The sequence below is a fragment of the Agelaius phoeniceus genome, chromosome 1 (genome assembly GCF_051311805.1).
Source record: "Agelaius phoeniceus isolate bAgePho1 chromosome 1, bAgePho1.hap1, whole genome shotgun sequence".
Taxonomy (NCBI): domain Eukaryota; kingdom Metazoa; phylum Chordata; class Aves; order Passeriformes; family Icteridae; genus Agelaius; species Agelaius phoeniceus.
Genome location: NC_135265.1, coordinates 111,367,057 through 111,394,068, shown reverse-complemented (window position 1 = coordinate 111,394,068; position 27,012 = coordinate 111,367,057). Strand labels below are relative to the sequence as shown.

Genomic DNA, 27,012 nt, shown 5'->3' with positions numbered 1-27,012 from the left:
AGGAGCCAACAAAAATGATGAAGAGCCTAGAGGGGAACCTGTATGAGAAGTGGCTGAGGTCACTTGGTCTGCTCAGCCTGGAGGAGACTGAGGGGAGAGCTCATCACAGTCTACAACTTCCTTGTGAGAGGAAGATGAGGGGCAGACACTGATCTCTTCTTTGTGGTGACCAGTGACAGGACTGAAGGGAATGGCCTGAAGTTATGTCAGGGGAGGTTTCGGATTGGATATTAGAAAAAAGATTCTTCACCCAGAGGGTGGCTGGGCACTGGAAAAGGCTCCCCAGGGAAGTGGTCAAAGCAGCAAGACTGGCTAAGTTCAAAAAGTGGACAATGCTCTCAGGCACGTGGTATGACTCTCAGGCATGGTGCTGTGCAGGGAGTTGGACTCAATGATCCTTGTGGGTCCCTTCTAACTCAGCTTATTTTGTGGTTCTGTGATTCTGTGAAAACAGTGAAGGAAGGAATATCTACAATGAGATGCAACAGTAATTTCTTCTGGTTTGGTCTTTAGTTATCATTGCCTATAATGTTGTGAAGTCAGGAGGATCCCATGCTGCTGATGCAAATATATGGATCAAATGCAAAAGTAAAATTTGGATGGTATTTTATACCAGTGAGAGATTAATGTTGCATTTTGCCAAATATTTCAGATTGAGAAATTCTCTTCATTTTTGCTTGCTCCCTGGTTTCCATCCTGTTGTAAGCAGGATGATGGCAGCTGGTTAAGCACACTCTGTTCCAGTGCTGACTTTGTCTGGTAGTGCCTGACACAATGGCTGTGGAGCCATATCTGAAACTTTCTGGAACATTTTCCAATTATCACATCTCCCTCCATGGCAATGAAGTCGAGAACACTAACAGAGATAGACTGCTAGCATTTACAGCACTACCTTATTAGTCCTGCCTTGGTTTAGACAACACACTGGGTGGTATTCTAGTAGCTGGTTTATATTAGTTTTTCCTTAGCTGAGAAAGATACATTACCTGTAGAAAGAATAAAAAATACTATACACACACACACACACACAAAATCCTTTGTGCACACCTTCTTTAGGATGAAAATAAGCAAGGTTGAATGTGTCACTGTAACAATAAAAAATTTTCAGTGCCCATATACAAACCTTAAGACATTTGAAACATTCTCTTTTCTTTTTTTTTTCATTGTGTGCCACATATTTACTCCCTTTTCCTTTTTTATTACCAAGGAAATGAAGAAATTTTCATGAAAACAAGAGCTTATATTCTTACAAGTTTGTCAATTCTTGCTTATATTTTTCTGTTCTGAAGGGATCGGAGCCTTCTGTACAGGGCACCGTAATTGCTTCCAACTCAACGAGCTGTGATGAATAAGAAGCAGGAACTTTTAAACAAAGACCCTGTTTTCATGCAAATATTCTCAGTAATAAAGCATAGAGTAAAAGAAATATGTGAAGTTATGTTTTGCAGAACTGCTACTTAAAGCAAAGCAGCTTTGTAGAATGAAGCCAAGTCTGGAGTTTTCTAACTGCATGAAGGGGAAGTGAGTTTGAGCATTTTCTCAAGGGATCCCAAATGTCGCCAAAGAAGATTGTTAAAAAATAAAGACAGAATATATCCCAGTATAATTCTCATTGGCATCATAACATCACTCTATGTGAAAAGATCCTAACCAGAACACTGGTTGACACGATTCCCACATTTCATGAATTCATTCTCACATTCCTTTATAAACCCAGAAACATACAGCCTCTTTCCCCCAAATATTTAGCAAGTAGGTTCTTATAAGCCATCTCTGAGTCATTGCTTTGGCCTACCTCATCTTAATTTTCCAAAATCAGCAGTACCTTAAGAAAAATAGAGAAGAATATTGGAACTGGGAACAATTTGTAGGAAAAAAAAATTGAACAATTAATAGTTTAGTCTTTGCTCCATGATAACTCATTCAGTAGATAAATCAAAACCTAGACAACCTCCCTCCATTTGAAGTTTTCATACATTAGTACTACCAAGTAGTACTACCTGTAGTTTCTGACTACCTGTAGTTTCTCCTAAGCAGCAAATACCTTGGAATTACCATCAAGGATACCTTTCTAGAGTGGTCCTTTGCCAGTAATTTCAGTAGGTGGAATGGTGACTATTTTGTCCTCAGGGAAGCTGTGTCACAGCAGAGTCCTACCTCCCCAAATGCAATCAGGTGACTGATTATCGAACCACTCAGAAGAGTCTGTCAGGTATGTGAGACCAAAGGAAGAGAGCACAGTCAAGCCCATGCAGTGTATGAGCACTGACTTCCACCTGCACAAGCATTAGGGCTTGCAGTGCTCATTGTTGCTGCCATCACTGGGCTGTAAAGGACACAACAGGACACTTCCACTGAAATTCTCTCCAAAAGAGAGGAAAAGCACCACCAGGTACATAGTTTAAAGCAAACCATTTGGAGCTGCAGTTCTTTATTCCTCAGCACATCTTCTGTCAGTTCAGCATGGATGATTTTTAGTCTGCAGAGAAACAGGCTTTCCAACATAACTCATGGACATGGCAAGTCAGAAGTGTCAAAATAATTTTTTCTCGCTATGTCAATGAACAAAAAACCCAAGAGACAGGACATTCGCATCCTCAAAGGCTACCCTTAGCCATCCAGTAATGCCATATCAAGCACTGTGCTGAAATATGGTGCATGTTTTCCAAACACTTCTCTTTGGTAGAAGTCAGATGACAGATTTAAGCCAAAAACCTACTCTCTGTTTTTCAGCAAGTTTAAAAAACTTGTCTCTTGAAAATGACTCTCAGCTTTTTCCGTGGACTCAGTTCCATGTCACTGCAAGATTGTAATTTCATCTAGAAACCCTGGTAACTCCAGTGAGAGACATCAGGTCCCATTCTGCCTGTCTTCACTTTCTATTGCCAGTGGACTTGTTAGAGCTGATAATTCAAAAAATACAGTATTTATGATATTCATGATTTACTTTAAGCCTCTTTCACAGCTTGATGCACATGAGGCAATTCAAATAGCCAAAACTCTGTTTTGCAACTAACACTTCATTCCACTGAATGGAAATGTTCACACATCTGTTGGTGGTGTATTGTTTCAGGCTGGCTGCAGAGCAATCAAGCCAGCAAGGCACGGACGTGGTGTCTCCACACCAGAGGAGAGAAACTTTCATTTTCTGGCAGAGGCAAGTGAGTTCTGCAAATGCAGAGCACAGAACAGCCTCACTCCATGGCACTGAAGGACCAACACAGTCCCTCTACTCAAGGATGCCACAGGAGCTTCAATTTCAGCTGAGTAACAGGTTGTAGTATATGGTAGAGATAATTCATGCTATATATGTGTATAAAATATTGTAGAATCTAAGGTATGTCTGTGATCACCCTGGCTGGGAGCAGAGTCTCATTTTTATTCAATTAGTTCCTGGACAACATTAAGATAATATCAAGCCTGTTAATGTATGAAAGAAACCTTCCGGGGCCATGATCGATAGTTTCAGTGGAACTTCTGAATCGCTCACAGGACCTGCACCTGAGCAGATTACATCTACCATACTCAAGAACTGGCATCACTCTGCTACATACGAATACTCCGCTGAGGTGCTCAGACATCCGTCTGGACACCTGGACCTACCTTTGTCTATTCCTGCACATGTATGGATCCAGTTCTACATGTGAAGAGACACAAAGGAACGTTTGGTCATCCCTGCCTCAGGCAGAATAAACTGTATATAAGCTGGCTGCTTGAAGCATTCGGGGTGAACCACTGGGGAAATGCTGGCACTTTGTCAGTCGGATCTCGGTTCACCCAGCGCCTGCACCCAGGGCTGACGCTGTCTTGGCTGTGGTGGTCTTTTGAAATTCTATTTTTTTTTTTGTATGGATCTAATAAATCTTTGTTAAATTTTTTTACAAATTTGGCTACCGATTTGATAATTTATAACAAGGTGGTCATTAGAACTCTTGAGAGAAGGAGGGTCTGTGCAAGCACTTTTCATTGCAAGGAGATTCCAGACTGTGTAATTAAACTCTGTTAATTCTGAAACAAAAACCCACCACAAAGCAGACAGTGAACTTAACCCCATGTAGTTTTTCTTATTTAAATATAATCCGATAGTACTACTTTCAGAGTATCAGAAGTTCTCAAAATGGGAGATTAAAAATCTGCACTCTAAATTCACCGTATAGATTCTGCTGAAGTTACTATACACACACACATTATATATATGTAATGAGTATAGGTTGTGCAAATACACTCTACAACATATATTTATATGAAAATGAAGCCATGTACCATGAAATTGACCTTCTTTAGATCACCAATTCCTTATGGTAAGCATAATTTTTGTATCCTGTGCTGATCCATTGTCTGGCAGGGTGGGTGGGGTTCCAGGATGCTCCTAGGACTTCTGGCCAAGTGATTACTGGAAGCAGTCATGAAACATCCATATCTTCCATCACCACGAATCAAAAATCTTAACTGTAAAACAGAGAAAGAAATCCATCCATATTACCCAAGTTTCTACTCTCCATCCCCATAGGTGGTTTTCACCCATGTTTGTTTCACAAGGGCATGTAGTGGTAGGACAAGGGAGAATGGCCTTAAGATGAAGACTTAGATTCGATATTAGAAGGAAGTTCTGAACTGTAAACTGTAAAGGTGGTGATGTACTGGATGGAGCAGGTTGCGCAGCGTGTTACCTGGAGGTGTTCAAGGTCAGGATGGATGGGGTTCTGAGCAACCTGGTCTAGTGGAAAGTGTCCCTGCCCATGGCAGATGATTGTTAAGATCATTTAGATTCCTTCCAAACCATTCTGGAATTCTATGATTCTCTTTCCTGCCTTGAAACGGTTTGAAAAAATAAATAATATTTCTGGGGTCTAAGGCATGGTCCAAGCTTGATTGAATTTAGGAATGTGTCTCTTCTGAGAAGGCACAGGGCTCTTTACAGGATCCAAAGTGATACTCCTGGATATCAAATTATTTTCTGATCTACTAAACCATGCCTGCTTATTTCAGGCATTTTACTCATCCATTCTATAACTGTCTGGATCGTCACTCCTGGCCCTGTCACATCTTCCTTTATCCCCTTTGCTTTGTGTGCGTACTTTGGATTCAGTCACAGCACAGTATCAGTGTGATACGGAAGTTACTGAGACCCTCAGCAGGAGGCTGGGTTGAGAACAATTATCTGACAGAATTGTTTAGCAGTGCAGCCCAATCCATGTTACGACCCTTTTTCTAAATGTAGATCTAATGGCACATTAAAGCAATATTACATCTCATAAAGCCTGCTGGGTAAGAGTTCAGTGAGGTTCCCCTTGCTCCCCTTCTGCACAGCAGTTCCTTTGTTACTGCCTCGCCTCTACATCCTGTGATGGACGGGAGTCCCGTGCTCCTGTAACACTAAAATGGGGCTGCCAAGATAATTTATGAGCCCTGTGGCCAACGAAAACTCTCAAGCCTCCTTGGGTTATCTCTAAGTCCTACTTTTCTCTGCCCATTGTGCCAGCTTGTCCTCTCAGATTTTACAGATGGAAGGAAAGGTTTTGGCAACAGAAACATCCTTCAGAGCACTGCTTTTAAACAATAGTCTTGTCCCAGCTTTGCCTGTGTCTGAGGTGGTGTTTCCAGACAGAAAGCAGAAAAGCAAACATAGAAATGGGGGAAGAGGGGAAAGAGGGGAAAAGGAAGAGTGGGACAGAGGAGAGGACAGGTATGTGTGAGCTGTGTTAGCTGGGGAGATGGAGGCCAGGTTAAGGTGCCCATGCACAGGGCCAGCCCAATGGACCCGCTTGTCCTGGCAGGGGTATGTGAGGAAGGGCTTCTCCTGGTTCTCTTAGCACCTTCAGCTTTTGCACTAGAAATCCAGGCTCGGTGTAAACAGCACGACAGCCCATGGAAGCCTTTTTCTGCAGGACACGAGAGTGAACTAAGGTGCTCGCTACTGCCTAGATCTGGGCAGGAAAAACACACAGCTGCCTTTCCACTGGGCCCTTCCAGGCCCCGAGAGACTGGATACCCAGACACAGGTGGGATTTCTGCAGAAGAAACCCGAGGCACAGCCCAGGAACCCCGCAGCCCTCTTCATTTCAGCGACCTGAGCCCAAAACGGCACGCGTTTGGGTTGCGGTGGATTTTGGGCTCCCCTCCCGCCCACCGAGCGCCGACCCGGGGCGGGTGCCGCTCGCTGCCGCCGCAGCGCGGGGTGCGATGCTGCGGGCACGGCCGGCGAGCCCCCGCCCGCCCGCGGGGCCCAAGGCACGGCTGCGCTCCCCGGAGCCGCCTGCGCGCCCGGTCGCGGAGGCACCGGGAGATGCGGGGAGCGCTGGAGGGGGCGCCCCGCGGGAGCTCGGCCCCTCCGCCGCCTCCCCCGCGGCCCGGCCCCCGCCCGGCGGAGCGGCTTCGCTCTCCGTTTCCCGGGGAAAGCCCAGCCCAGCGGCGGCCACGTGTCCCGCAGGGATCCCACCGGGCCCGCCGCGGCCCCGCCGGCCGGTGCGGCGCAAAGTGCGCGCTACCGCCGGCTCTTCCTCCGCTCCGCCGGCAGCGCGGGCGCGGTGGCGGAGGGGATGTCCGCCGGGGGCGCGGAGGCCGACGGCGCTCCGCCACGGCCCTGCGCGCGTTTCTTGCTCCAATAAGCAATAATTAGGTCCTCAGCTAATGAAGTGTCAGCTGATCCCCTCGCTCCGTCTGCGCGCGGGGAGGCGGGGGGGCTGCGCCCGGAGACATCGCCATGGAAACGCTGCCCTCGCCTCTCTCTCCCCCGCCGCATCCCCCACACCCCCCGCCGGCCCGGGCCGGGTGCGCGCCGTCCCCCGCGCCCCGCCGCGCCCGCGGAGGCGGGAGCATCCCGACATGGGACAGCGCTGCCCGTCACCGCGCCGCGCCGCCGTCGCCACAGAAACTTTTGTCCCGGCGGCCAATCAGGGCGCGGGGGGGGCGCGGAGCGGCGCTGGGCCCGGCCCGGTGCGCCGCCGCCGCCGCCGCCGCCGCCAGCCCGGCGCGGAGCGCAGCCCAGCGGAGCGGCGCAGCCCAGCGGAGCGCAGCGCAGCGGCGGCCCCGGAGCGCACCCCGCGGCCGGCGCGGGCCCGAGTCGTGCCCCAGCCGCGGAGGTGCCGCACGGCTGCGGAGCGGGGGCGCGGAGCCCGGCGCTGGATGGCGGAGGCGCGGGCGGGCGCGGCCGCGGAGAGGCGACGAGAGGAAGCGCCGCGGCGGAGCCTTCCCCCCCCGCGGAGGGGGTGTCCTGCCTGACGCGGCGGGGGAGACCGGGGGGAGCGCGGAGATCTCCGGCGTGAACTGAAGCTGTGGCAAAGGGAGGGGGAAAAAAAAAAAAAATCAGGATTTTTTTCTTCTTCTTCCCCCTTTACAAAACGGGGGTTTATGCTTAGCATCCGCACGCAAACTTACTTGAATGCCTTGTAGCCAGTTTAGCCCAGAGACCAAAGGATACCCCGCACCCGAGGAGTCCTACATGTGTGAGCACCATCATTACACTGGCAGAGCAACGAGAGCCGCCTCCTTTCCTGTACCAACATCCTCCTGGGACTGATCTCTCCTCTGGTCCAATATCCAAGCCTATCTCATATATATGGGTTTTCTTTCTTTCTTTCTTTCTTCTTTTTTTTTTTTTTCTTCCATCGGCTGGGATCGCTATGTAAATAAACAGAGGAAAATTCCTGAAAGGGCATATGAAAATTCAATGGGACTCAATATGAGGAAGTGAAATTCTCACAGACCATTTTTTAAAAATTAAAAATTATGTACTTTAAACGCGGATCGGATGCATTAGGCTTAGAAAATAGCAGGTAAGAACTTTCTTTCTTTCCAGTACCTTCATGCCCGGAGCGGGGATATCTGAAGCAAAGCCGCCCAGCCTTGGAATAAAGGGGGAGCAAAGAGACCAGTGTGCCCTTCAGTGCTTCTTCCATCCTGCGCGGCGAGGCGGCTTTGGGGAGAGGCACAGCCCGCCAGGACAGAGACAGAAAGCTCTGAAAGCCTTCGGAGAAGACAGCCGAGGGCTGCCGGGGCGGACTAGGGTGGGCTTTTTCTCTTCTTTCCGTTCTTTTTTTTTTTTTTTTTTTTTTTTTTTTCCCCTCCTCTTCACCTGCACTATCCAGGGTGAATCCGGGTACAGTTGATGTATGGAAAAGAAGAAGGATCCGAGTCAATATTTTCTTTTTCCTTCGCTAAGCCGAGGGACAGGATTTTAATTATTTATCCACCCGAACCCTCTCTGGGTAAGGCGCTGCTGCTGGAGCCAGTGGGATAGTCCTGCCTTGCACAATTATTAAAGAGACTGATCACGTACAGTGGAAGGATAAGAGGAACCTCCACCAGATCCGTTTTGCCTCCTGTGAAAAAAAAAATAATGAAGGAGAACATTGCCACACTATTGAATTGATTGCTGCCCCCCCCACCCATCCCCCTCCCGACCCCCCACCCCCCGAGCCACCACCACCACAACAAAAAAAAAAAAAAAAGAAAAAATCCGCTGGGATCTGCCTGCACCGGGACCTCCTTCGCTCCGGCTCGGAGGTGGATGCATTTTTCATGAGCGCTGGGTGAACAGGTGCAAAGTGCGGCGGGGCGGCCCGGCCCCGTACCCCGGCCCGCTTCGGGGCGGCGTGTGCGTGTCCGTGTGTCTGCCCGTGTCTGTGTGCGTGTCCGTGTGTGTGTGTGTGTGCGCCCCGGCGTGTGCATGTGTGCGTGTGTGTATTAGGAGATTATGGAGAGCAGCGACCGGGACATGTACCGCCAGTTTCAGGACTGGTGTCTCAGGACTTACGGGGACTCAGGAAAAACCAAGACGGTGACCCGTAAAAAATACGACCGGATCGTCCAGCTCCTGAACGGCTCCGAGTCGAGCTCCACGGATAATGCCAAATTCAAATTCTGGGTCAAATCTAAAGGCTTCCAGCTCGGCAACTCGGACGAGGTCAGTGGTGGTGCTGGAGGAGGGAAGCAAGTGCTGTACGTGCCAGTCAAAACCACGGTTAGTAGAGAATTGTCTTCCTTGTTCTATGTCGGCCGCTGCAGCCCGCTCTGGGAGCGAGAGGCGCAGGGGGAGCCGCAGCCACAGTTGGCTCCTTCCTCCCTCTTCCCCCAAGTCATCATCACCATGTTGCGTTTGCCTGTCACATTATACACCGCCGAGGTCTTTGTGGGTCCTTTTATTTAAAGCGATCGTGCGCACAACGCACCCCGCCGGGTCGGTGTCGTTCTCCTCCTCGTCCTCCTCGTCCTCCTCGTCCCTCCCGTCCCCCCCGGGCCGCTGCGGCGGGCTCGGGGTGTGCTATTGTCCCGCCGCCGCCGCTCCGGCCATTGTGCCGGGCCCCGCCGCCCCGGGCAGCGGCCCCGCTGATGGATGGATGGCGCACGGGGGTACCCTGCCTGGCACAAAGCCAGGCGCGGCGCCGGGCGGTGGTTCCCCGGGATCTCTGCTGGGCTTTATTTATTTATTTATTGCTAGTATGATTTTTATCCTTTTTTTCCCCCCCTTATTGTTATCCCGCAGCCCTGGCGCCGCCGCCGAGCGGCCACGGATGTGCCCGGCTGGGCTGTGTAGCGCCGGCTGCGCTAGTAAGGGGCGGCGGGAGGGAGAGGATGCTCAACAAAGGGAGGACGGGGTTCCGCATGACCGGGGGAAGGGTGCATTTTGTGACACTTTGCGGGGTCGCAGGAGCCCCTCAGCACTCCGTTCGATGCGCTAGGGTAGCGTGGCATCCCCGGCAGGCTCTGGCGTTACGGGCTCGGCGCAGGTCTGACAGCGGGAGAGCTATTATGCTTGGTGGTGGCAGGAGCGACAGATTTTCCTATTTAAGAAGATGGGGACTGTTGGTTGCAAGTAGGTTTTGCCTATTGAACTCTCTTAATGTATCATTATTCTTACTTCTTATGCGCTGGGTCACGCAAGCTAAGCTTCTTTTGTCTGTGCGTGGGGCGGGTGTGGAGGGGGAGCCGAGAAAGGAAACCCGGCAATTAAAAATATTCCTGCCTGGGCATTTGGCTTGGATGAGCAATATTCTTTTTTTTTTTTTTTTTTTTTTTCCTGGAGTGGCAGCTTATCCAGACCTAACGGGAAGGTTGCTGGGTGGCGCAGCAAAGGGGGCTTCTTGGAAAGTATTCTGGGTTGGGTTGTGACGTAGGCTGCCGGGGAAATCTGCCTCTCTTTGCCTTGCTGAAGTCATAAACCTGGGCATTCCCAGGGGCTGGCTTGTATTTGCCCCCTTGTCATCAGTGCCGTCATGGCTGTGAGGAGGCAGAAGTGGGAAATTAATTTTAAGGAGATCTTCAATATGAAGATTTAAAGTAAAAGAGAAGCTCTGGACAGTTTTTTCTTTCTCTATGTTTTTTTATTCACTGAAGTGTTTCAGGTCTGTCTATAGATTCAGATGATTTGGCAGATCTCTGTTTTAGTGTTACAAGATTGATTGCTCATCTCTGAGCCCAGACAGTACCATAGATACAATTTATAACAAAAAGGTTGCCTAAAGCAGAAATCTCCAATTAGCTAGTATTTTTAAATATCTCTTCTGCTCACTGAAATAATTATTTTGAAGGGCCAGTGGGCAAGATTGTTTATTCCCAAGACTATTTTTTTCACTATGAGTTCAAAACTGTAAGCAAATTCGGTATTTTTAAAAATGACATTGACTACCGTACTAAATAAAGAGGATAACCTTAATTTCACACAATGGAATTTAAAAATTAAGTGCTTTTCTGGTCCTCTGAAACACAAGACTCAGTGATGATAAGCTTGTTTATTTTCTCTCACCTTTGCTAGGCCATGAAAGCCACCTTCCATCCTGTTTTCTATTTTAAGAACACAGAATCAATTTTTATTTTTATTTTTTCCCCACAAGGGATTTCAGTGAGAGGTCGAGCATCTTGCAGGTCTTACCTTATGTACATTTGTGGGAATCACAGCCTTAGCTGTGAATGTCTCTGTATGACCCTATACATGTATTTATATTCATATAGGAGTAACTCTCTTCATATAGTTTAGCAACCAAGCAGGAATTCTAATACAATTAGGACTGGTAATGAAATCAAGAAAGGAAAAGTTAGCATGACCTATCTGTAAGCAATTCCTGCATATCTGTATATAACCTGAGCAATGACATATAAACCTTTTCAGAATACATATGTACGATTTCCTCCTGCTGGCCATCAGAAATTTGTTGTCCAACATAAATGGGAAAAGGGGATGCTCTGCAACATTCAGCTCTGAAAAACAAATGCCAGCCCCTCCTAAACCCATGAATCTGGTGTCACTATCCCACCACAAAAGGCAGAGGAGTATTTGAGCAGACCCACAGGGTGGCAGTGGTTTGTATGAGCTGCTGCCAGGGCTGGGGCAGTGCCTGCCAGGCACTGAAGGCTCAGAAAGAACATGTTTGACAGAACAGGGATGCAGCCCCTGGCACAGAGAAAGTCAGTGGCAAAGCTCCTATTGGCTTCAAGAGGTCTAGAATTTCACCCAGATGGGAATGATAAGTTACAGGGGGGAAAAATTGGATTTGTTGGTGAGCCTTAAAAGCCCATTCTCTCATTTCTTTAACTCTTAATTATTATTTAAGAGTTTTTAAATTTGTGATCATCATTGTTTTCTCCTCCCCTCTCTCATGGTTATCCCATACATTTGGGCCTGTCCAGTCCTCAGAGGCAGCCCCAAAAGGTTGCCTTTTGCTCCAAACTGTGAATTTCTCCTTCATCCTCTCCCTCTTTTTGTCCATCACTTGATCTCACCATAGGTAAAATTAATTTCAATTTAAAATTAATCACTGCATGAGCACTCCCTGTTCAATAACAGGACGGGTGAAATTACAAGTTGGACTCTACAGTTACAAGCTGGTCAAAAATAAGCAAATATTCAAATACTTTGTTAGGAATTACTCTCTCCTTGAAGCTTTAAGATTTGCTGCTCAGCTTTGCTGTCAGCCAGAGAGATTTGCTCCTGATGGTGCTGTAATCCACTGCTGCTGGTAATTAGACATCATTACTGCTGCGTTAAAGGGAAAGAGAGAAGGAGAGAGGACAGGCTGGGGCTAATTAACTACTTGATTCTAATGAAAGAAAGAGAGCCTGATAGCAACTGGGAGGTTGCACCGGAACAGCCTAGATGTACAACACAGACTTAATTGAAGCAGGGTGTCTTGCAGCCTCACAGTAGCTCAGCCTTGATCTACTTTCATATTCTGTGGGCAGTAGTGCACGAGGTATTATTCTGCTTTTCCCTTGCCTGGTTGATAAGTAGCTCAAAATCACAGGCCTGCCTTCAGTATCAAGTTTAAGCATGCCAGCAAGGAGAATGCATAGATGATTACGTGCTGGCTTAATCTATTTTACGGGTATGGTCTCCTCAAGAGCAACAGGAACAAATCAATTTCTGAATGTTCACATCCCTCTGTGGCCTAGGAGATGCACTTTTGGTCACCAGGCAACAACATTCCCTGCAAAACAGCCATTTTAGGTCCAGAGTGGGACAGCACACAGTAAGGTATTTCTGTATGCTCAAGGTATTCCTGTATGCAACCTAGTGAGTATTTTACTTCTGGAACTTTTCAGATTGTTTCTGTCACCACTGTAGGTTTTCTTGCATCAAGCCCAAGCTGCACTTTGTGAAAGCAGTAAAATGATGTCTAGCCTAGACACACTGTATAAATAAAACAGGTTAGGCCAACAAACATGCCAAATGGTTGTGACTGTTGACTTTCAATAGTTGGTACTCACCAAAAATGAGGAGGTATGGAACTAGTATCTCTAGTAAGATATCCTTTCTAACTCTATACAGGATATTTATGGTGTATTTTTAAAATTTATTTTCTGCATACTTTCTTTAGCTGGAGCTATTTATTGATTGGCAACTTGAAAACAAATTTCTCCTCACCACTCTTCCTTCTCTGGCTTGATGTTGGGTGTGGGCACAAATATGGATCCTAAAAATTAGTCTTGATTTAAAAAGAAGTTATAAAATAATGGCCCAAGCTGTATCAGTGGACTTTAATCAGAATTTTCCGTTGAAAAAGAAGGGCCAAGATGACTGCAGGATAGCTTTTAAATATAGAATTTACACAGTATTAGCAAACTAATAGAATATAACCTCAAAGGCCAAGTTCAGATTACTTTTATGTCATTACTAATTTGAAATTACTCCATTGACTTTAATGATATCACAGACCTAATGTATGAATTTTCCTGTGCTTTCTTCTATATTTTCCAAATATAAGCAGAGAATGAACTTTCATTCTGTAACCGAATTTTGTTTAGCTTAAATCTTTAGATCCTCCTGGAGGATCTGGTACCTCATGGGTTGCTGCTAGCAGACCAGCAAGGCTTTGTGCAGGTGCAGGGCTGTACTACTGAACCCAATTACAGGATTTAAGGCTTAAAATTATAGACCAGTCAGCTCTAAGGAACAGGCTATGTCCCAACCCACCTCTTGTTCTGTTGGACATGAATAATAGTAGATAGATACAGTTTATATTGCTTTTCTTTTTAGATAAATTACTTTGTTTATGAACAATAGAAAAAACCAGATCACAACATAAATAGCTTATAGGTCAAAATTGATTGCTTTAAACTATCTTACATTTAAAATTGTTCATTATTTTAGGGCATTTTGTAACAATTTGAAAATAAGCTTTTTTTTTTTTTTTTGCATTTCTCCCCATTTTTGTACCCATCCATAGAAAAAAAATTATAAAAGTGTTTGTCAAATGTACATTGGTAGCTCTGTAGCCCAGTGAACTGCCAGCACATAATGGCAGTAAGCACCGCAGAAAGGTGATGCTGAGGGTGAGCTATAATTTATCCCAAGGTACAATGCTGCAGGAATTTTATAGTCCCATTAAGTGCACCTTCCAGGCTCAGGGGTGGTATTCAAACCCTGCCATATCCACCCTGCTCTAGCTGCCAACCACATTTTCCTTAACCCCTGTTGAGGTCTGCAGAGCTCTGTCTCCTCCCTTTCCCCGCAGCCTCTGCCCTGCTGTTTGCAGACCTCCCGATGGAGCCGGTGGGGAGGGATGCTGGTGAATCAGAGAGGGAGTGCTGGAAAATGGTCACAGCAGATGGAACAAAACTGGTTTAGTTGGCAACTCTTAATGCAGGCATTCAGGGGAGTGTTCATGAATAAAGAGAATAACTCTGTCCTGGAATTAAAAAATGTTAAAGCGCCCATATGTAGGATGCCATCTCCACATGCGTGTGTGAGAGAGGCAAATGGACAGGAGGAGCTGAGATTTCTTAGTAACAATGTTGAGTTGGAATTTTCAAAGAAAAATGAACCAAGGAGAGCAGATTTTTAAAAACGAAGTGTTTTAAGGTTAGAAAATGTTGACTTGACTTTAGAAACATGAAATAGGGTGTAGCAGTGTGCAAACAAAACCTAGCACTGATGTATCTGTTCCATAAATATACATGTAATGAGAGACAGGATGAAAAATTCAGTGCTATCACCTGGGCAAAGGCCAGACTTGCAGCTCAAAAGCCCAAATCTTTCCAGTAATCAGAAATAAAACCTCACAGTTTGATTTTCATGCTTCTGTGAACCTTTGCTGAGAAGCCAGAGGTGATAGTGAACTTGTTTCTTCATTCTTACCCTGAGTCTCTTGTCAGTGAAGCTGCACTGGATTCGGTCATGATGCAGGGGCTGCTGCTCAGATGCTCCAGCCCTGATTTTCTTTGGATGTACAGCATGCTGTTTCTGTGGCTACATAGCTGTGTGATCAGTGGGAAATAAGCTGGAAGGTTAGGGCTAAAATGAGCTGTTAGGCATCAGTACAGCCTGATAGGACTTTTTCTGATCTTTTTATGGAGAAACTTTCTTTCCCTGTCCTCTGGGGTGATCACCATTGCTGTTGTTCAACTCTAGACTGAAAAGAGACAGGATCTGGGGAGACTACACAGAGACACTGCAGGTAGAAAGGGCTTCCCATGAACACAGGCCCCTGGGGGAAGAAGGCTAGTGCCAGTGCTGGATGAATGTGGGAGTTAATGATTCAAATTTAACTTTACACTACAAAAATAAATTAAAATTGGCTGACACTGAACTGTGAGTTTGTCTGCTGTTGAAAGGAGGCAACTAGCAGCTGTTAGGTTTGGTCTGAAGGAAGCTATTTGGGTCCCAATCTTCCCCAGTTATGCAGGATACACCTGTTGAGAGTTTGCTGGTAAAAGAGGAACAAAATAAGCAGAGCATATAAATGAGGTAGATGTGGAGAAAGATCATGAGACAGCGTGGCAGGAAACACATTCTCCAGGAGGGAGGATCATAGCAGATTCTGCAGCCTCCCATGCATCGCAGAGCAGCACAGGCATCTTGTGTTCCTTGATGAGTAGGTTGACTGGTCAACACAGTTGCCCAAATTAGTAGAGCTTCACAGGATGTAAAAGATGTTTTTGTCCTGTCTATGTCATTTTAAACCTGCCAGAAGTCTCTCTTGACTTTAGAAAAGTCAGGCAGTGGTAGTTGGTGCAATAAGAGTTGTTGCCATTGTCCCGCAAGAGCGCTGAAAGTGATCCCGCAGCTTGCTTAAATTACCCTTTTGTTCTCTTTAAATAGATGAATCTCAAAACTTTATAATTTTACTAGCAAGGTATTTTTAATGGTTTATGAACATACAATATCCAGGCATTGTCAATATAGAGGAAAGAAATGCCACAAGTTATGGCATTGAGCATTTTTTCCGATGCACATGGATTTTCTTAGTGATGATCAACTTTGTCACTGACAGTTGTACAGGCTTCTAACTGCTTATTCAATAACTCTGCAAGCTGCAAAACTTGACAGTTACTGTGTGCATCTGCTGGGATTACAGCCTAGTTGTTGAAATTCAAATGGGGTGTTTGAAACATTTCCTTGTATATGTGGATACTCCTCAACTTAAGGGGCTATCTGTAGTGAACAGTTTACTTAATAAAACTGATCTATGTCAGACTTAACCTCAAGTAGAGACTTTTTTTCAGAAACAAATATTCTGTATAGACTTGGAAGGGCAACATTTATCAAATGACCTACTTCTGCCTAGGATGAAACCCATTCAACCTTTTTTACTTAAGAGCCTGTTACTCAACTCCTTAGGGAAAAGAGAGGTTTTATGTATTTTATTGATAGTAAGGTCTGTGTGTCTGAAGCTTTTGTACATTTTGTTACCCCAGAGATTTTAATACCAGACATGGTTGCTACAACATTTTGACTGCACTTAGAGAAAATTTACGTGGTGAGATTACTTGCACTTAAATGACTTATGAATCTAACTCCCTGTAAAACTTTTAAGTAATTATGACTTGTGATTGCTCTTTTTGTTGCCTCTGCACTTACACATACGACTACTAATATTGCCAGGTGCAGTTTGTAGAAAACTTCTGTTCAAGGCAGATCCAGAGCTGGAGTAGCTGCCACTAAATCATGACCTATCTGTAGGTAAAGCAGCACTGTGCTGGTATATAGGAAATCACATTTAGGAATGGACTTTCACTACCCTGAGCTGATAGAAGATGAGTAACAGGTAAATCATTATACAGGTAATTAGATTCAGTAAGAGAAGAACAGCTAAGGTATGGCCAGAGGTTTCAGTTGGAAAGGAAAGATGAGGACTATAAACACATTTCACAAAACTTTATTTTTTCAGTGTGTATCTTTTCTGATGTGGGTGATAAAGAAATATCTATCCTGGCTTTACATTTTTCAGGTTATAAAATTGAAGAATGTTCAGAAATAGGGAAATAAAAAAGAGGGGGTATTACATTGCAGCACATCACTGCGACTTGCACAAATTCAAAACCACTAAAGAACTTAAGAATGAAGTACCTAAAATACTACTAAAATATACTATTTGCCACTATATGTGACAATGATGCAACAGAATGGACAAGAATGTACTAGAAAGGGAAAAACTGGGTAGTAAAGATAGCTCACAGAAATAAGAGATAGTGGACCATATGTCAACACTAAGAAAAAAAAATCAGTAAGAGTCATTAAAAATTATCTTAAGCATAAATATGAACTGGAGCTGGTTGGTGGAACTAGTTTGGATTTTGTGGCTGTCTGATACAGACTTTATTAAAGCAAGGTTGTAGCTTTGGCTATGATGACAAATTAAAACTGATGAAGAACTGGGAAACCACAGCAAGTATTTGAGAGCTATGCAATGCACTCCAATGTGTGTATGTAAACACCCCCCACCATATATATATATATATATATATATATATATATATATATATGTATATATGGAAATGCAAATTAATTAGGTTAAGTCAAAGAAGAATTGGGAGCTAAAATAGAAATATTGTAACAAAGGGGAAAAAAAGGGAGAAATGATGGCAGGCAGAATTCCCTACAGACTGTTGCCAGATAATTTACATTTTATGCCATCATGATATTAGCTTTTGGAGAGGAAAGGAAGAATTCATGCCTTTCAATCACATCTAAAATATAGGGAATTAGTGTAATATCTCAAGGGAAATATTTAGGAATGGTTTCAAACAAATCAATAAGTGTATCCAAAATGAGCATGGCACATATAACAAAAATCGGCATTAGAAAAAGTATAGAGAATAACATTGAAAACTTATTATTCTCATACATTAAATGGTATGTCCTTGCCTTTAATGGCATGCTTAGTGTATTTATCTCATCTCTAAAAGGTGGCAAGAGATGAAAGGTCCATGGAAGGTAACCAAGCTCATCAAAGAAAAAGGGTACTTACCTGAGAAGTAGTTAAAATGGTTATTTCCAAAAAAATGGTTATATACCAAAAAGATAAACATTAAGAGAAAAAATGTTCAGCAGAAAACAGACATGTAAGAGGTAGAAAGAAAGTGAGAGAAATAGTGTGGTGTAAATACTGGTGAACAGCAGAGAAAATTCAGTCACTAGCCTTTTAAATTCTATTTCATGTCCCAAGGCTCTTTTGACAACCATCTCAGAAGATAAATTCAAAGCTAGGCCATTTTTATAAACCAAAGTGTTGGGAATGGAAAGTCTGCACTGCTGTCCCTAGAGAAACCCTGACTGATTAATCCAAAATTTCTTCCAAGGATTTTACAGGAGCTCTGTGGCTCTCATAAGGATGTAGCATGCTCTTTATGTCAGTTCAGCTTTGCAGGCTGGAGCAGAAGTGAGGACAAGGTCATGCTCATGCCCTTCCTGCTCTGTGCCACCAGGAGTCAGGGCATTGGTGTGATGGCATGAACTCTCTGCCTGGCTCCCACCTGGTGTCTTGCAGCATCTCTCCAGGTGTTGTCCCATAGAGCCTCTATCAGGGTGAGTCATGTTCCAGCCCATCCATTCAACACAAGGAAAGACTGGTGGGGCATCTTGAAATCCCAGCATCCTCCCACCCCCTTCCACTTTGTACTGAATTTTAACAATGCTGGTGGTCTCAGCCTTCATGCTCTTGTTTCATGAATAGCTTAATAAGTTTTAGGTGTGTCTTAGGTGGGCTGATGCTATAGCAGTGGAAAATAAATCGGTCATTATTGCATAAGGCACAGTATTTTGGTTAGGAATTTGTTTATTTACCAATTACTGAGCTTTGAAACATCTTTTGCAGACTCCCTTGCAGTCTGGTACTAGATGGTTTGTTGCTCACTTGGGCTGTAGCAATTTCTGTGGCTGGTTGCTCTGGTGATATCACTAGTCTGGAGGAAGGAGGGGGACAATCAAGTTTCTGAGGTCCAGCACTATGTGAACCAGTGCATGAGATTGTTGTGGTTTACACAGAAAGTTTGCAATGAGCTAGCCCTGGTTTACAATTTACTGCAGTTGTGGTGAGAAGGAATGTGCTGCTTTCACCTCTGTATTTTTGTCTACCTGTGTCAGCTTTTTGAGTGTGTGTATTTGTCAAGACTATTACCAAACCCTTACTGTGGTGGGAAGAAAAGAAAAAAGAGCAGAATTGTTAGAGAATTAATGACAAATATGAGAGGAATTAGCTCATTCAAATGATGACAATTCCTGAAAGCCTTTGCTTTTTGACCAATGGGACTAGGAAGTATGGCATATATATAATTAGATGACTTGTCCCATTGCATTTCTCAAGAAATGGCAGTGGAAAAGAAAAAAGAATCTAGCTCCTTCCTTCCTCCTTTAATCTAGACATAGTCATAGCTTTTTTTATGACATCTTTTGATAACCTTTATCTTTTTATACTATGAGAGTTCAGTAAAGCCCCCTGGTTATGGTTGCTGTAATACTGAAGTATTTAATTTTTACTGAGCAAACAGTCAGCATTCTTTTAATGAGTGCTATATTTGAATGCCAGCCATCCATCTAAAAATTGTAGTTCAGGCAGATCTCATCTACTTATCCCTTTTTGTCTCAATTTGGGCTTATCCAACAAGGAAATTGGATAGTAAATTCTGTATGAATGCAGCAGCAAAAAACAGAATTCTCAAAAGGACGTTTATTGTAAACTTTTTGCACAATGACCCTGTGTTTTTTTTGAAAACTTACACAAATCCTCTGCCACATCTTACTAATGTAGAAGGCCTCATTATCATTGTTTTGGTGTAACTGAGAGTTGAACTGGGCATATAGGGAGTTTTCAAATAGTTAAATTTCATCTAAGCAAATATAAAGCAATATAAAATAAAGCTAGCTTTGGAAGTGAATAAAGCTAGTTAAAATCAGACTAATTTCTTCGTTTTAAATTGCCCCTCTATATAGAAAATTTCAGTATTGTTCTCTTCATCCCAATTTTGGCAAGATACATCAGACTTCAAGGAAACTGTGGAACTGAAAATACTGTTTTACCTGTGTTCCTAATTGAATCTTCCATTTTGAACTGGAAGCAAAAGGTCTGCTTTCAAAAGCTGAGTAGGAAAAAGCATTCCTAAATAGGAAAAAGCAGGTCAACTTTTATTAATAAGTAGAACATTTCAATTAATAGAATTGTAATGAACTATTTATTTTTTCTGCTTCTTATCATTGAACTTTAATGAATTTATAGGTAATTACAAGATTTCTTTTTTAATAAATTTAATTTTAATGGATGTAAAGTCAGGAAAATTTTCACATATACAGACTTCAAAACATTCGAGAAATTTGCATTATCATTCTTGCTGTAATTTAAAAGCAGGCAAATAAGTAAAGTACAATATAGATGATTAAGTGATAATATTTTAAAGTAAATTAGTATTTTGCCTAATAGATCCAAAGAGTGAACCAACAGACCTACAATAAAGCTGAAAAACTGTAGCTGAAGGAAGCTGGAAGGAGTTAAGCCCATGACATTTGTGAGGTTTGAAGGACCTTCCTGTCATCCTAAATCATGCTGGGTGAAATCCCCTCTTGGGACAGGACCAGCAGAAGGTCTGTGAATAATTCTTACAAATTTTCTGGAACAAAGGTTATGCCCCTGTTTTGAAGACATAATGCAGCCCTGACTGATGCTTGGGCTTTGCAATGGTCAGTGCCCGAGTGAGGGGTCCACCCAAAAACCAATGCCCTGGGCACTCAATGCCCCCATCAGCTGGTGTTGGGTAGCAATGACTGAACTCTCAATAGGATACATTTAGACAATATTTTTTTCTATTTGTGAAGAATAATTTATATGTCAGCTCTATCTGGTTTTGCCAAGGTAAATTCCAATGTGCTAGAGACCGGTGCTTAACAAGCATATAGAGAAGTTTATAAAATGTATAAAAATATCGAGAAAAGTTTAGTAACAGCAAGGCCAAATCCAGCTCTAAAATAACAACAGGGGCACCCTGCTCCCACCTCTTTGGTTATAATCTTCTGCAACATCAGAGTGCACTCAATGCAGTGCACTGTGCAGATAGCTCTCTGTTGTAGAAATCCCCAAGTTCTGATTGTTCAAGGAGGAATAAACCAAACCAGAGAATGAGCTTGATTTCAATCCTTTAAGCCATACATATATTTAAGTCAAATAAACGAGCATCTCTCACCAAGTAAACACACACAACACATATATTCACCCTCAATTACACTGTTGAGGTTGTTTGTTTACTTGTTTTAAAATAATCTCCCTTTTCTATGGATATTGCATTAGGACATCTGCTATGACGAGAATTCAGATCTCCTTCTCTTTTTTCTGTCTCTTTGAACTATATTTGCATTAGAGCAATCCCGCTTCTAATAAGAGTGGAAGGAAAGTGAGATGAGAGAGCAAATGGAGTGAAGTGTTAAAGCCAATCAAGTAAAAACAAACTTTGGCTTAATAGCTTCCTATGAGCTGATCCTTAAAGCAAGAAAGTCAGCCTTGGAAGAGATGGAGGCTGAGGAAAATAAAATAAACCTAGAGAACACATATTACACATTTCACAGTAATAATATTAATAATAATAATAATAATAAAGCTAATGAAATAAAGCAGGCAAAAGAAGAGAGATGCTCTCTGTTAACTGGCTAATAAAACTACTTCTGATCTTCAAAAGTAGTATTTAAGCAGCTAGGCATACCTGTCAGCTACCTAAAAGCACAGAACAACCTTATGATATTAACTGCATAACAAAACTGCCTGGGAAATGTGTGGAAGATGAAACAATTTTGGGGGGGGCAGGGGGGGAGGCATAGGGGGAAGCATTTTCTCAAGGAAATTTGATATCAGCAGACTTTTGGTTAAATGTCTATTCCCAACCATTTATCCATTTATTACAAATTGGAGTCTATTAGTCAACAGTTATTTCAATGAGTATCACAGCATGATGTAGCAAAAAGTAGCTAAGCAGAATGTTGCTAGACACTAAAAAGCTTTTAGTTACACAAATAGGCACACGCTTAATATAGGTACTAGATACACCTAGCACTTTGAATTTGGACATGTTTACCATTGTGTCATAGCCCCAATATCTATCTGATGCCCACAGTATGTTTTCCTCAATCCTTGTCATTTGTCTTTACTGCTGCAGTTTATTATTTACTAATAGGCAGAGAACATTTTTCCCCCTATGCTGCCTTTATTTCCAGACCTCGAGGCCTGCTGTTTCTCATTTTGAATTCCAATCCAATGGCAGGTGCCAAGATTCAGATGTATGTTATCTATGGGCAGGAGGATCAGCCTGTTTTTGTGGCATCAGTCGAACTGAACCACTCCCTGTGCTGGCTGCATTTTAATATTTTTAATCTTGCTTTGGAAGGCATGCTATTTTGGTGAGAAACCAAATGCATTCAAAGCTGCACACAACAGGAGATCTACAAATGGGTTTCTAAATCTAGGCTTCTGTAAAATTAAAAAGCCAAAACAAAACAAAAAAACACTTTAACACACATAACTGGAGAATCTATTAGGTCCAGTCCACCCGCAACCATCTGGAACACTAAGTTATCTGACGGATTTATTCAAACAAAACTTTGGACAAAACATGAGCAGAAATGAGGTGAAGAAGTTGAGCTGAAATAATTTTTACATAAATCTTTTAAAATGTCCAAGGCCAAGAAGGCCAATTTTAAGCATTGCTGAATGATATTACCATAATAATGTGAAATAGACCATTTTAAAGGCAAAAAGCTGTTCCCACTCAAGTCAATCACAAAATCTCACTGACTACAATAGTAGTGGGATTGGTCTGCTAAGTAGCAAACCATGCTTTAAAAAAATCAATACTTCAATTTTACAAGGTAATATGGATAACAGCATAGTTGCCTATTATCAGACCCCATAGTCTGTGGATTTTATCTCTCTAATAATGGCAAGGTTTAGCACCTATCTTATGAATCATTGAGAGGAAAGACATAAGCCATTTCAAAGCATTTCCCTGCCCCGGCCGAGAAAGCTCTCCAGAGGCAGGACGCGCTGCACTGAGCGTGCCTCCATCAGCGCCGTGCAGCAAGGATTACTCTGAAATGAATGGCTGCCTCGCTCGGAAAGAAAAAATAGCATTAATCGCTGTGGATCTCGGGCTAGCGTTTGATGCCCAGGGCTTCCATCCCAGCCCTTCCTACGTGCCAACCATAGACAGAGATGCCCCGAAATGGGTCAGGTTTTCCTCTCAAACCCCACCGATAAAAAAAAAACCCCAAGAAAACAACAGGAGACCTTTTTATTTCGTATTTTCCTTTTCACGTTTCAAGTATTGCTGATCCAAAATAGAGCTCTATCCCATACATTCATCTTTACGCCGAGGCTATACATAGATGTTAGCAGATCTAGAGGTAGACTTTGGGGAAGGGAGTTGGTTTTTCCCTCTCCGGCCGCCCCAGGGCAGCCAGCCCGCTGTGTGTTTGTTCCCTGGAGTCCCCACCGGGGGTTGCCAGGGTCCCTCGGCCGCACGCCCCCGGCAGCGGGCAGCAGGGTGTCCCCCCGCGCCCCGGGAGTGGCGGAGGCGCGGTGACCGTGACTCCATCGGACATAATGAGCGCGGCGGCTCGGCAGACATGTCCCTCACCCCTCCCCCTGCAGCCATATGGTGCCGTAAACAGCCGTGCGGGGACGGGGTTTTGTTGTTGTTGTGTGCATGTCCCCCGCCCCTTCTCCCCGCGGGTGTCCCCGGGGTGCGGCCGGGGCTCCCCAGCGCCTCTCCCCGGGCGCACCTCGCCGGGGACGGGACGGGGAACGGGGGCGGCTGCGGAGGGACCATCTGCCGGGCCACCCCTCGGGGACCCCCGTCCCGGGGTCCCCCCGGGGAAGCAGCGCGGCCGCGACGCCAGCTGGGTGCGGGGGCTGCCCCGAGAGGGGCACAGGCCTCGGCCCTCTCCCAGCCCGGTGCCGGCTCCATTAATTGATTCAGGGCTCGGGCTGGCATTGAGGGCACGGGGGAGGGGGAGCGGGGAGAGGGTGCGGCTGTGCCGCCATCGCCTCCCCCCGCCTGTTCCTATGGAAACAGTGCAATACCTCCGGGACACACACACACACATATACACACACACACATACACACACACACACACAGACACACACACACACAGACACACACACACAGACACATACACACACACAGACACCCACACCCGCTCGTCGCTCCCAGAGGCGGGCGGGGGGGCCCGGCCGGGCCCGGCCACCGCGCCCTCGGCAGCGCCGTTCCCATGGCGACGGGCTGCGGCAGCACCTGTGCGGCCACGGCCGCCCCTGGGCCCGCTCCCCCCGCGCCTGCCGCATCCCGGGCCGAGAGGCTGTGCCAACCCTCCGGGGAAAGGGCTGCGGGTGGCTGCGGCGAGGGGGGATTTTGTGCCGCCGCGGTGGGCACGGACAGCCCCTGCACAGCCATCAGCCTGCACCCAGTGCGGGCAGGGAATACTGTGTGAGGTACAGCGGAACATCGTCTCCAGTTTATTTTCAGTGTACTGAATGCCCTATGCCTGCCCGGCGTAGTGCTTGCTGCAGGGACAGGGAGCAATGCTGGAGATGCATGGGTGATAGAATCATGGAATTAAGGGTTGGATGGAACCTAAAGATCATCCCACACACCCTGCCATGGCCGGGGACACTTCCCACTAGACCAGGTTGCTCAGGGCCTTATCGAGGCTGGCCTTGAAAACTGCCAGGGTTGGGGCATCCAGAAACTCCCTGGGCAACCTGTTCCCTTGTCTCACCACCCTCACAGGAAAGAATTTCTTGCTGACACCTAACCTAAATTTCCCCTCTTTCAATCTGTACCCATTGCTCTTTGTCCTGTCACTACGATTCCTGATGAAGAGTCCCTCTCCAGCTTCCCTATAGGCCCCCTTCAGATACTGTGAGGTCTCCAAGCAGCTTTCCCTTCTCCAGGATGAGCAGCCCCAAGTTTCTCAGCCTGTCTTTGTAGGGGAGGTGCTCCAGTCCCCTTATCAGCTTCATGGCCCTCCTCTGGACTTGCTGGTGATGCCCCCGTCTGTTGGAGGAGCTGTGTGGGCAGCCATGGATGGGTTTCAGCACCAGCCAGCCCTGTTCCCTTGTTGTGCATGGGTGCTGGTGTGTGTATGCAGTGATACAGCTGGTACCTATTGCATTGGGCTGTCCTGCATATCTGCAGTGCACTTGCACCGTGACAATGTAGCCTGCGGTCAGCACAGGCCTTGGGCTTGACTTAAGGAAGCCCTTGACTTTGGAAACAAGCCCCAAATGTAAGAAAATTCACCATGATGCCACACAAGACCCTGCTGTGCAGCGTCACGGCAGCTACAAATACTTGCTGTAAATAGCAATGTGTCATGGTTGGTGTGACTTGAGGGGCAGGGAATGGAAATAAAACCTCGTGCCACTGTCACTGCTGGTGTTCACTGTTGCTTTCTGCTTTTGCCAGAACCCAGCACATGAGACATGTCTTGCTACCAGCTCTGGTGCTTTTTTACCCTATGCAGGTGGCTGTATGGTGTGTAGCATAGTATATAGTTACAGCTGTTGTTGAAAATAGTGTTGCTACATTTTTGACCCTCAAGGTATTACACTGGCTATTACAGGCAATAAAAACATTTGCATATGGTTGTGATAAGAAAACATGGACTTGGGCCCCTGATATGCAAATATTATGATATATTTTGAAGCCAGGTCTGTTCTTCTGAGGAAGACTCGTGGGTCCCTTCTGCCATGTAGCTGATGGGACAGCCCAGAAACTGGAGAGAGTGGGTAGATAGGAGGAATGTCTTTAGCCTCAAGTACTAGAAGAGGTTTCTTTTTTAGCCATAACAAGAGAAAAGTGTTTTTTATCAGCTTCACTAAAGGCTGGACTGTGTGGCATAGAATACAGCTGGAGGACTCCTTTTGTCTTTAAGAGAATGCTTCTGGGACCTAAAAAGCTAGTAAGATATCTGACCAATAGTAATAATCGCACATGGAAATAAAAATTTAATTATTTTATGAAAAACTAACCACAAAACTGTATCTGTATCCTAAAGACATCAATGTCAAAAAAGATCAGGAAACTTTCTTTTTCTTTATAGATGTTAAAGTAGCTCAAAAATGGAGTCTTATCAACTGTTACTATTTCATTGTGAGTCCCACGGTGTTTGTAATTTTTTCTTTTAAAATCCCATCTCCAGTCAAATGCTCGTGAAAATTCTACTTTTGTGTCAAAAAACCCCTCATACAAAAATCCTTTAGCAATCCCCTCAGCTGTATAGAAAAGATTGTCTTAGCAACCACTCCCTGTCACTTCTCAAAATCTCTCAAGGACCACGGATATTTCATTATCAGCCTTTTGATTGATGAGTATATAAAGTGTGGGTAGTTAGTGTGGTTCTAGAGACTGTTGATTTATTAATGAATAAATGATCTTGCAGGCTCATGTTTGAGAACTTCCACTTTAAACTCTGAAAATTTCCCAGGTGGACTGTGTAGACTTAGCAACCAGGAAATAAAAAAGCAGGGTTTTTTTTTTCCTAAATTGTAAGGTTTTTCAGGGCAATTTAGTGATTTTCCATACCCTATTTCATTAATCCAAATATCAGTTAAGTAATTATCCTTAAAACAAAGTGAGAGAATGAAGGATATAATTTGAGCAGAATCCTTTCAACATAATGCCTAGTAAGCTCTTTGAAAAAAATTCAGAAGGTGCTCAAAATAACAAAATCAGACAAATTTAATTATAGAGATAGGAACACTGAATACATCTTACATTTTATAAAACTTGGCCTCAGAATAGGGGAGCCTAGAAGCTTCCGTTTCAGAAGTTTACAAACCAGATTGTAAAAGCTAACGTGAAAAAGACTATGTGAGTATGCTGCACCACAAAGCAAGATCTGGAGAAGGAGAGCATTCTAGTAAACTTGCTGAAGACCCTGTTCCCCAGGTCCCATCTCACTGGGAGACATTCCTTCTGCTGCAACACAGCAGCACAGGAGGACCAAATGTGAAAGCAACATCAATGCCATTATTTTTTTGGCCTCTTAATAATAATAGGTTGACTTCTGTGGGACCAAAAAAGCAAAATAAAATTCTACAGTAACTACAGCATCAATAACTCACAAGGATTAACTCAGAGAATTGATATAGCATCAGTTGAGTCGGTCACAGTCATTGCCCCCAGTTTGACCAGCAGGCTGGTCTGCTCTCATGAGACCCCACCTGAAGGGCTGTGTCCAAGACTGCAATCCACAGCACAGAAAAGACATGGATCTGTTGGAGTGGGTCCAGATGAGGGACATGAAGATGATTTGGGG

General features: G+C 44.6%; 1 protein-coding gene and 1 long non-coding RNA gene across 5 annotated transcripts in view; one reads left to right on the top strand and one right to left on the bottom strand.

Moving 5' to 3' along the window:
* Positions 1–1,033: 1,033 nt before the first annotated feature.
* LOC143695139 (uncharacterized) lies at positions 1,034–7,516 on the bottom strand. Its single transcript, XR_013184085.1, has 2 exons — positions 7,378–7,516; positions 1,034–4,449 (listed from the first exon to the last, which is right to left on the bottom strand). It is a non-coding gene; the product is annotated as an uncharacterized LOC143695139 (long non-coding RNA).
* A 975-nt stretch (positions 7,517–8,491) lies between these two features.
* The window catches only part of NOL4 (nucleolar protein 4), a 187,834-nt gene continuing 169,313 nt past the window's right edge, over positions 8,492–27,012 (top strand). For 2 of the 4 annotated variants that reach the window (XM_054630333.2, XM_054630325.2), the window contains exon 1: positions 8,496–8,962. In XM_054630333.2, the coding sequence (XP_054486308.1) occupies positions 8,696–8,962 (267 nt within the window). In that variant the 5' untranslated portion in view covers positions 8,496–8,695. Of the gene's footprint in view, positions 8,963–9,675; positions 9,815–27,012 lie in introns of those variants that run through there. The other 2 variants (XM_077185241.1, XM_077185243.1) reach the window with 2 other exon arrangements.